The sequence below is a fragment of the Vitis riparia genome, chromosome 7, assembly GCF_004353265.1.
Source record: "Vitis riparia cultivar Riparia Gloire de Montpellier isolate 1030 chromosome 7, EGFV_Vit.rip_1.0, whole genome shotgun sequence".
In the NCBI taxonomy this organism is placed as follows: Eukaryota; Viridiplantae; Streptophyta; class Magnoliopsida; order Vitales; family Vitaceae; genus Vitis; species Vitis riparia.
Genome location: NC_048437.1, coordinates 22,720,724 through 22,730,441, shown reverse-complemented (window position 1 = coordinate 22,730,441; position 9,718 = coordinate 22,720,724). Strand labels below are relative to the sequence as shown.

At 36.1% G+C, this 9,718-nt stretch overlaps 1 protein-coding gene across 1 annotated transcript; it reads left to right on the top strand.

Moving 5' to 3' along the window:
• The first annotated feature begins 4,151 nt into the window (after nucleotides 1-4,151).
• Nucleotides 4,152-8,942, top strand: LOC117918730 (WD repeat-containing protein 70). The gene is made up of 8 exons (XM_034835586.1): nucleotides 4,152-4,827; nucleotides 5,505-5,717; nucleotides 5,832-6,032; nucleotides 6,962-7,069; nucleotides 7,230-7,367; nucleotides 7,461-7,712; nucleotides 8,104-8,424; nucleotides 8,551-8,942. Exons 1-8 carry the CDS (start codon nucleotides 4,192-4,194, stop codon nucleotides 8,716-8,718), a joined length of 2,037 nt encoding a protein of 678 aa, XP_034691477.1. The 5' UTR covers nucleotides 4,152-4,191; the 3' UTR covers nucleotides 8,719-8,942.
• Nucleotides 8,943-9,718: the final 776 nt, after the last annotated feature.

Sequence of the window (9,718 nt, the reverse complement as noted above, 5' to 3'; positions counted from 1 at the left end):
AGAAACCTTTACAAGTGCTTGGATGCTCACTTGCTTGGTTAGGAAGTGATTTGGATGGTGCCTTGGCCAAATGAGGCCATCACCTATTTATAGGCACCAATGGAATTATCTGGAACCTTAGAAGGTTCCTTACAAATCAAGAATATTCTAGAACATCCTACCCTATTCTATGTACAAGAATATACAAGAGATTCCTAGAAGTCTCTAGAAAGCCTTGGACTCCTCTCATGCCTTCCACCATAGTGTAGAGATGTGTGGACATCTCTAGGCATTTCTAGAACCTTCCACACTCTTCCCACCAATAGCTTAGTGTAGATGGCTCTAGGAGTCTCCAAAAGCTTCACTCGTCCTATATAAGCCCATGGGGAGGGTCATTTAAAGCATCCTGTGACATAATGGTGACTTGGAAAAGTCGTTTATTTCTTACTTAATAAGGGGGCCTTTATTCACTAGCGTAGACTAAAAGTACTCTTCAAACTATGCTAGATAGTCACCTATCACACGATTCTCAAACCCAACCTATGGTAGATCCTATAGGATAAAGCCAAAGTGTTTGATCTGTTGCTTTGTACTTTGAGATGCACTTTCTCCACGATCAAGCAACAACACTACTTGTCATAAGCTTAACTTTAAACTGCTATTGTTCAATTCAAATAAGCTAAATCCCTTCGATTGGTTCGCTTAGGTGGTCTTCCCTTATATTTTCTAATATTTAGAGTACTTATGGTTTAAGAATGGAGCATCGACAAAGTGTCCTAAATGAATAAGAAACAGACAACAGAGATAATCAATGATTCTTATTCGACTGAGTTGAAACTAGCAACATGTTGATTACAGAACATCCATATATGAGGTAAAACACTCTAAACCTCTAAATCTAAGGTTTTTATGCATGTATGCATCTACTAGTTAGATTTAGAGAGCCACAGGAGTAGTTTGCATGCAGCCTAAGCAATCTAAGGCTAGGATTAGAGTAATTTAGGGATACACACACATAGAGATTTGCTTTCTAAACCTGTTATTCTAATTTGACTTAGGCTTATGCTTTATCAAGTTTACTTTGGAAGATAGCTTCTTGGTTTTCTCGACCTTGTCCTTTATGTTAGATTTTGTTCCTTAACTCAGATATGGATGATGATATCTTCAAAGGACATGTGCTTCTTTTTATGCTTCATATTATTCTTATAACCTTTCTAGGAGTTCAAAAGGGCTTCCATAAAGTACAAAAAATTTAGGAAGTTGTATGTTTTCATTAGGTCTTTGATAAGCATATTGTAGTCATGAATTTTCACATAATACATCTATATCTTGGGTTATTTAGGAATTTCTAAAATTTCCCATGTCAGATTTTTGAAACTTAAAAATCTTCTAAGATATATTTCTTATTTATCTTCTTTTACATTTTTTTAGCATACTTGATTGGGGAATATGATTAGAGCCACGAATTGTGCTCTAGTGACACATATAGAAAGGAATTATGCAAATGTAATGTCTCAATTCACCTGACTTTAACTTGAATTGTTGCTAAGACCCTAGCCATGGATCTAACATATATCTTAGCTTTAAAGGATAAAAAGGATGCAAGTTGGAGAAATCATTTTTAGTCATGGTAGAAAAAAAACTAGACATGCTTAGAATGGGCTTTAAAAGTGTGAAGCATGATGAAAATTTTGATAAATGAAAGTGGAGAAATTCATAGCATGAGAGAAAGAAATGAAGGTTGTGGAAAGAGTTGGAGAGTAAACAAACATAAGAAAGAAGGTTGAAAGATATGGCTTGAAGTTCATACATTCCAATTGGAACTCAAATTCTAGCAACAACATATACTATGACTTTGAGGTGATATTTGGAGTGCTTTGCAAGGTTATTTTTGGGCATGCTACATATCGTTTCGAAGCTCAAGAAGTCAAGAATCCAACATTTTAAACATTATGCAAATCAGAGCTGAAACAAGGAAGATATGGATGATTAAAAATAACTACACAAAGGGAAATCAAAGGAGTGTCAATTTCGCATGAACAAGCGAATTTTGGCATTAACATGTGAAATTTTTGGATGATCGAGTGAAATCGACTAGAGAGATTGTTTTTACAATAGCTTGGAAATTAGTTTCACATGAACATGTGACGTTTTGCATGGCCATGCCAAATGTGCCAGAATGATGTTAGAATTTTGCCAATTCATTTATATTTCGCATGACCATGCAAAATGGATCATCCTCATGCGAAATCAACATATATTCATTAAAGGCTCCTATGACTCAAATTTTTACAACTTTTATTGAGAGACCTTGATTTGGAAAGAAGATTTTACATGCTTTCTAGGATCTTTCCATGTGTCAACTTAACTTTTAGTCTATAAATAGGGCATTAGAGTTCTATTTTTAAAAGTTGGGGAATTATTAAATGTTCTTGGATTTTCTTGGGAAAAGAAGACGACATTGAAGATTCTCGGTTTGTTTTCTTTATTTTAATCAATTGTTTCTAATTTATTTTATTCGATAATGATTCTTTATTATTCTTTTATGGATTGTGTGAATGAAATCACCATCATGAGAGACTAAAAAGCCATCTTGAGGTATGAAACATGAAAACCTAGGGTTAGAGCTAAGGGAAAACAATGGGTAAAATCGAACTAAAAATTGAATGAATGAAGGGTTGAGGCATAATAGATGAAGATAGAAATATCCTCTAATGTTAGTTTGAATTAGAGGTACAATATCTCATTCCTTGATACTAGGGATTCTTGGTAATTCTCCATCCCTAGTTATCTGAGGTTTTGTTATTGTTATCTACCCTAAGACATATCCACACATGTAAAGGCCTAACTCCTAGATCTAAGACTGTTAGAACAACAATACGTGGAGAGAGCACCAAGAACCAAAGCAAGTAAACAAAAAAAAATTATAGAAGTAGTAAACAGAACTCTTATTAAATTTAAGTTGATGTATGACAAATCATTATCCTTAAAGTAGTTTCAAGCTCATCTAAGATCATTTATCACTGTAACAGGTGATGGTCATTTTCCTTCTAAGATTCAATGGCCAATTTTTCTTATATAGGTTCACTCCTCAATTGAGCTAGGATGACAACTTTTTTAACTTTATTCTTTGAAGGACTTAAGATGAATGAGAGAAGGTGATGCAATCATAATGGTGGCTCTCACAAAAACTTTTAAATGTGAGTGAAAAAGAATGCTCACTATCTGTTCCTGCTCAACACTTATCCTTTGGGCAGCTACCCCAGCGCGCTCTCCTATCTTCTACAAAAACGATGTATCTGAATGTGTTCTAGGCAAATCTCTCCAATGGTTAAGTAAGATTAGAGGACTTTTATGGAATGCATTTTTGGGAGGAGAAGTTACATACCTTTAATTCTTGTTCCTTTGTTATTATATAGGCTTGATTTTGTAACCTTTTTTTGGCCACTATGACCTCTCTTTATGTGTACATTTAATCTCGTAGTGTTGACCCATTGATGACACATAATGGTCGATTGGTGTGTAACATACATCCACTTGACATCCACTTATGGTGGCTAATTATGCAAATAACTTTAATCAGATGTGACCATTCATGCTGACACTACTTAGGATGGGTTGCCTACTTGGCTACCTTACTGCCTAAGTGCCCACACTCACGACACTATGAAAAACCCTAAGGTGCTACAAAATTTATAAGGATTAATGGGTAAGTTTGGTTTGGTACCATTCTTGATTGAAGGCACTAGAAATAACCCTTTTAATAATATGATTTTTCAACATATTATAATTAATGTAATTGAATAATAGGATGTAATCATGAATTCACAATCAAAATTATAAGCATGGATGCCTTATCCAAAATTTCATTAAAAGGTAAAATCATACTTGATGATGTAATATATAGAACAAATAGGAACATATTTAGAATGATAATAATTATAATTTAATTTAATAAAAGTAACCAATATTATTTATTATTTAAATTAAAATTTCATATATAATATTGGGGGAATTTTATTTATTTATTTATTTATTTGAATTTTTGTTTTAGGTTCTATTGGGCTGACTTCATCCAAAAAAAATTCTCCAAAGGTTCATGGGTCATCGTGGGCCGGTATTGGGCCTGGACCAACAACAACTTGTCGGCGTGGCGATATACAGAGCCGACGCGCCTCTCCGGCGTCTACTTCCACTATCAACGGCGGTTCCATGGCGGAGGACGAAGAGGAGATCTACGACGGTTTTCGGTCACACTTTCCCCTCGCGTTCGGCAAGCAATCCAAGTCCCTTACCCCTCTTGAAGCCATCCATAACGCCACTGCTCGCCGTCCATCGACCGCCGCGGCCACCACCACCGACCGACAGGACGACAACAACCAAGGCCTCCCTTCTCTGTCCTCCTCATCCAAAGCCTGGTTGACCTCTCTTCGAAACCCTAAATCCACCTCCACTTCGCGTCATCGCGAGGATGCTAGCCTTACAAACCCTAGCTCTTCCAGCGCCGATGATGATGTTGCCGTTGGACCCCCTCGGCCACCTCCGGCTGATGAGGATGATGGCGGTGTGATGATCGGACCGTCTCGGCCACCTCCGGTGGCTTCGAATTCAGATGATGATGAGGATGAGGATGGTGATGGTGCCATGATTGGACCACCGCGACCACCACCGGCGGAGATGGATGATGATGATGGTAGCGTGATGATTGGACCGCCGCGTCCGCCGCCAACGGATTCGGATTCCGATGATGATTTGGCCGAAGAAGAAGAAGAAGAAGAAGAAGAAGAAGAAGAGAATCGGCATCGGATTCCGTTGAGTAATGAGATTGTGCTCAAGGGGCATTCCAAGGTAACCATTTTCGCTTCTCCCACCTATTGAGTATAAGTTATATAGCTTTTCTCTTTGAATCTTAAGTATTCGAGCTGTGTTTACATCTTGATTATATTGAAACGAACTGAAATTGTACAGAGGGAAACTGCCTACCTACAATAGGATGAAATGAGAATTGCTTAGAAGCAATACCATGTCAAAATGCAGATAAAATTGCAACTCCAAAAGCTTAGGGCGAAATTGGTTTGGTTTACAATAGCCCATGTTTCTTTGCTTGAACTGCAGAAACAAAGAAAATAATGTGGGAAGCATGCCTTTAAGTTCACTTCTGAAAAACTAAGAGGGAAAAAAAGGCACACTCTGAACTGGGCTTTTTCTAAAGAAATCATGAAAGGCTGGTTTTTTGTTTCCGATTATTGTTTAAGAAAGTAAAAGAATGGAAAATGATGATTCTGAAATTTTTTCACTTCGTTTCCATTTTCTGGGACTTTTTGAGAAGTTCAAAACACTCTTGTTGTGTTATCTTGTGCTCACATTGAAATTTAAATGTTGACATACTTATTATGGAAAAATAATAATAATAAAAAATAAATGGAAGGCAACACCAGTGTGCAGGATTTTGGCAAATGCTGCGAACCGTGTGTCTTAAGAGTTTAGCTCTTAAAGGCTCATTTGAATGGGAATGCTTTTGACAGGTTGTTTCGGCTCTTGCTGTTGATCACTCGGGATCCAGAGTTCTTTCCGGTAGTTATGATTATACAGTCCGGATGTATGACTTTCAAGGGATGAATTCTCGTTTGGCATCATTTAGACAGCTGGAACCATCTGAAGGTCACCAAGTTCGTAATTTAAGTTGGAGTCCAACTTCAGATCGTTTTTTGTGTGTGACAGGATCAGCTCAAGCTAAGGTACTTCTATGTATGGTTTTTTTCTATGTGGTCATTTTCTTAGAGCCTTTAGTGTATCATATGATAATAATGATTGTCAATTTCTTCATTTGATGGTCAATTTCTTTATTTTAGATATATGACCGTGATGGACTCACTCTAGGTGAGTTCGTAAAGGGGGACATGTATATTCGTGATCTAAAGAATACCAAGGGGCACATATCTGGATTAACTTGTGGGGAGTGGCACCCCAAGACAAAGGAGACAATTTTAACATCATCAGAAGATGGATCACTGCGTATATGGGATGTAAACGATTTCAAAAGTCAAAAGCAGGTCTGTTTTTTTCGTCCACTTATCACTGACATGAATGCAACATATACAAGGTGTTATAAGCTATGCATCTTTCTATACACTTATATTTCTTTGTTTTATGGTATTTCCTGTTGTTTTCACTTCAAAGTACTGAAGGAGAAATTACTTAAGGGTATAGCATACAAGAGGTTTGCAAATTAGGACAGTGCATGACTCAACTTTAAAGATGGATGGGCGCTTGATACTGATGCCAATGCTAAAAGAAGACTAAATCTGAAAAGATTGTAAACAGCCAAAAATATAAAGAAAAATTCTTGTTATGATGCCTATAAAAATAAATAAATAAATAAATAAATCTTGTCATAATATTCTTGTTTTTTATTTTCTGCATGGAGGTTAAAATTGAAACCATTTTTTTATTCAAGAATGGGATAAGGTTGGTTAAAATTTAAGATGAAGATTCACAAATTTTTTGTTGGTTCATCTTTTATTGGCCTGCAAATTTCCTAGTTTAGGTCCATGTTGTAGTTTGCACTTGAAATGGATGGTTCTTTTGTGTTTTTATCTTGCAGGAAGAATAAATTCTTTCTTTTTTTGAGTATCTTCTAGGTGTGTATGCATCACAGGTCCATGAAAATTTTCAAGAATTTTTTATGTCAATGTATCCCAACATAAAAAGGTTGGGACCTCTTTTGTAATGTTGGTTTTTGAATTGCAAGAAATATTTATATGGAGAGCTTCTGATAGTCTTGATAGGTTTGAAATGGACTCTTACAGTGGATGGCAGGGAATTTTTTTTTTTAGGTCTTCCCATTCTGACATCTAACAGTGAAATGTGATGCTTGTGTTATGAGAATTTGTATGATAACATGAATTTTGCAATATTATTTATCATTCAACTTGCTGAATAGATGACTTTAAATTAAATGCAACAATCATTCCATGGATAGGTCATCAAGCCAAAACTTGCAAGGCCTGGAAGAGTTCCAGTTACTACCTGTGCTTGGGATCATGAAGGAAAATGCATCGTGGGTGGTATAGGAGATGGTTCTATACAGGTACTTGTTTTCTGTTCTAATTTTTCTATTGCATTGATTGATTATAAGCTGGGGTAGAATATGAATGGACCTTTTGTTGGCTGCCATATTTTTATACTGTTTTGTGACTTCATATGCCTTGTACGAGCTTCTTATATCCGTTGCTTAATTAATCTTACAGTTATGGAACCTTAAGCCTGGATGGGGAAGCAGGCCAGATATACATGTTGAAAGTGGTCATTCAGATGAAATCACTGGGCTTAAGTTCTCTAGTGATGGGCGTATTCTATTGTCAAGAAGCTTTGATGGCTCACTGAAGGTAATGACATATACTATTAAGATCACGTTACCTTCAACTTTCCTTGATATATGTCTCCATTTGGATATTTATTGCTTACTTGATGTGCATTAGGTTTGGGATTTGCGTCAAATGAAGAAGCCTCTTCAGGTGTTTGAAGATCTCCCAAATCACTATGCTCAAACAAATATTGCATTTAGTCCTGATGAGCAACTCATTTTAACTGGAACGTCTGTCGAAAGAGAGAGCACAAATGGAGGCCTGTTGTGCTTCTACGACCGAGCAAAACTTGAACTTGTGTCAAGAGTTGGAATATCCCCAACTTGTAGTGTGGTGCAGTGTACTTGGCACCCAAAACTGAATCAGGTAAGACCAGACAACATGCATGTTTAGACTGAACTGAATGATAGTCTCGTCTTGTATGAATTTTTTTTTTTTGGTAAGTCTCATCTTGTATGAATTATTAATGTGATAAAAGCGATCAATGAAGGGTGGAAAAATAGAGAAAAAAATGAAATAGAAAAAGTTAGAGTCTAGATCAAAGGTATGAATGCATGTGTGTGTCTGTGTCTATATCAAGCTCTTCCATTTCTAACAAGTTCAAAAAATTTTGTACATGTGAGGCCATTCCTTGCTTTGTCCTTGCTTTGTCTTTCTCTCTCCCTCTCAATGGTCCTTATATCAACATATGCAAGTGTTCAGAGGTAGGTGAAGCGAGAGAATACTAACTTGTAATCTAACCCTTTTTTCCCTGAAGATATTTGTCACAGCTGGGGATAAAAGCCAAGGAGGAACCCATGTACTATATGATCCAACTCTTAGTGAGAGAGGCGCTCTCGTCTGTGTTGCACGTGCACCAAGGAAAAAGTCGGTTGATGATTTTGAGGCAAAGCCTGTAATTCACAATCCTCATGCACTGCCCTTATTTAGAGAACAACCAAGCCGTAAACGTCAGCGAGAGAAAATCCTGAAGGACCCAATCAAATCCCATAAGCCTGAACTTCCCATGACAGGACCAGGCTTTGGTGGAAGAGTTGGTTCTACTAAGGGAAGCTTGTTGACCCAGTACCTCCTTAAGGTAATGTTCTTTTGGGATTCTTTAACCGCTTATTTTTCCTTCTCTTTTCATTTCTTATATTTTTAGCAAAAGAAAAGAAATGAACATGGTGAAAGGGACTTACAATATTGCTTACTCGTATTACAGCAAGGGGGTTTGATTAAGGAAACCTGGATGGAGGAGGATCCAAGAGAAGCTATACTCAAGTATGCGGATGTTGCAGCAAATGACCCAAAATTCATTGCTCCAGCATATGCGCAAACTCAACCCGAACCAGTTTTTGCAAAGTCAGATTCTGAAGATGAAGAGAAATAATATGTATATGCTGAAGATGAAGAGGGATAGTATGTATGTATTGCATTCTTCTTTTGCTACTAATTTTTATCAGATAACTGGAGTGTTTTAGCCTTGACAGTCAAGCTCTTTGTACTCATCTGCTGAGGGAATCCTTTGTTTTCTTTCTTTTCTCCATGAAACATATCCTTAAAGACAGAAACTTTGAGTTATTGTCAAGGTTAATTTCATTCACTTCTTTTCAAGGGGAGATGAATTTTGAGTGAGAGGAGGGATGGGGATGAGTGAAAATAATAAATGAAAAGGATTGAGAAGATATTTGATGAAATTTCAAATCGATGCGAGTTAAGTATATTTAGTCAAAACCTCATAGGAGATTAATGAAATTAACCCTTGTTATGAAAAGTTTGACATAGTAAATCTTGTTACCAGAGTATCCAAAGCGAATATAATAAGTCACTTTGGGTTGGGTTGTTTAGACATCTTAATAGTATACTGATCAGCTGGTTTCATTGGGTTATACACATCCAGTATATAATTTTCTTTGTTTTATGTATAAATACATATTAATGTGCCAAGGGTTAGAGGCTATACTGCCCATAGGGTTTCTTAAAATCAAAATATCAATGGATCCTTTCCCTGATAATTGTCCCTAAGATGGGGAGATGATGAATTTTTAAGGTCATACTAACACCTTTGTGTCGTATCAAGCTGACATTGAATTAATACCAATTATTCCACTGAGAAGATTAGTTGATATTAGGTTAGATAATATTCTAAAGGCTAATGCTCTGTTTGGAAACTGTAAAAACAGTTTTCTAACTTAAAAAAAAAACCGATTTTTAATAAAATAAAAAAAGTCTTTTGAGATTTATTTTAAAAACAAGTTATTTTTTTTTTAATAAATTTAAAAATTTTTGGTTGTTTTTTGTAAAATATGTTAAGCAACAACTAAAAATATGAAAAATATTTGGGAAAATTTTACATCATATTTGGTTTTTTTTTGTAAAAATTGTGTATG

Bases quoted from the DNA above. Each gene is read 5' to 3' on its own strand.
- LOC117918730 (XM_034835586.1), top strand. From the start codon at position 4,192: ATGGCGGAGGACGAAGAGGAGATCTACGACGGTTTTCGGTCACACTTT. The intron at 7,070-7,229 runs GTACTTGTTTTC...TTAATCTTACAG, and splicing joins TAGGAGATGGTTCTATACAG to TTATGGAACCTTAAGCCTGG. The intron at 8,425-8,550 runs GTAATGTTCTTT...CTCGTATTACAG, and splicing joins TGACCCAGTACCTCCTTAAG to CAAGGGGGTTTGATTAAGGA.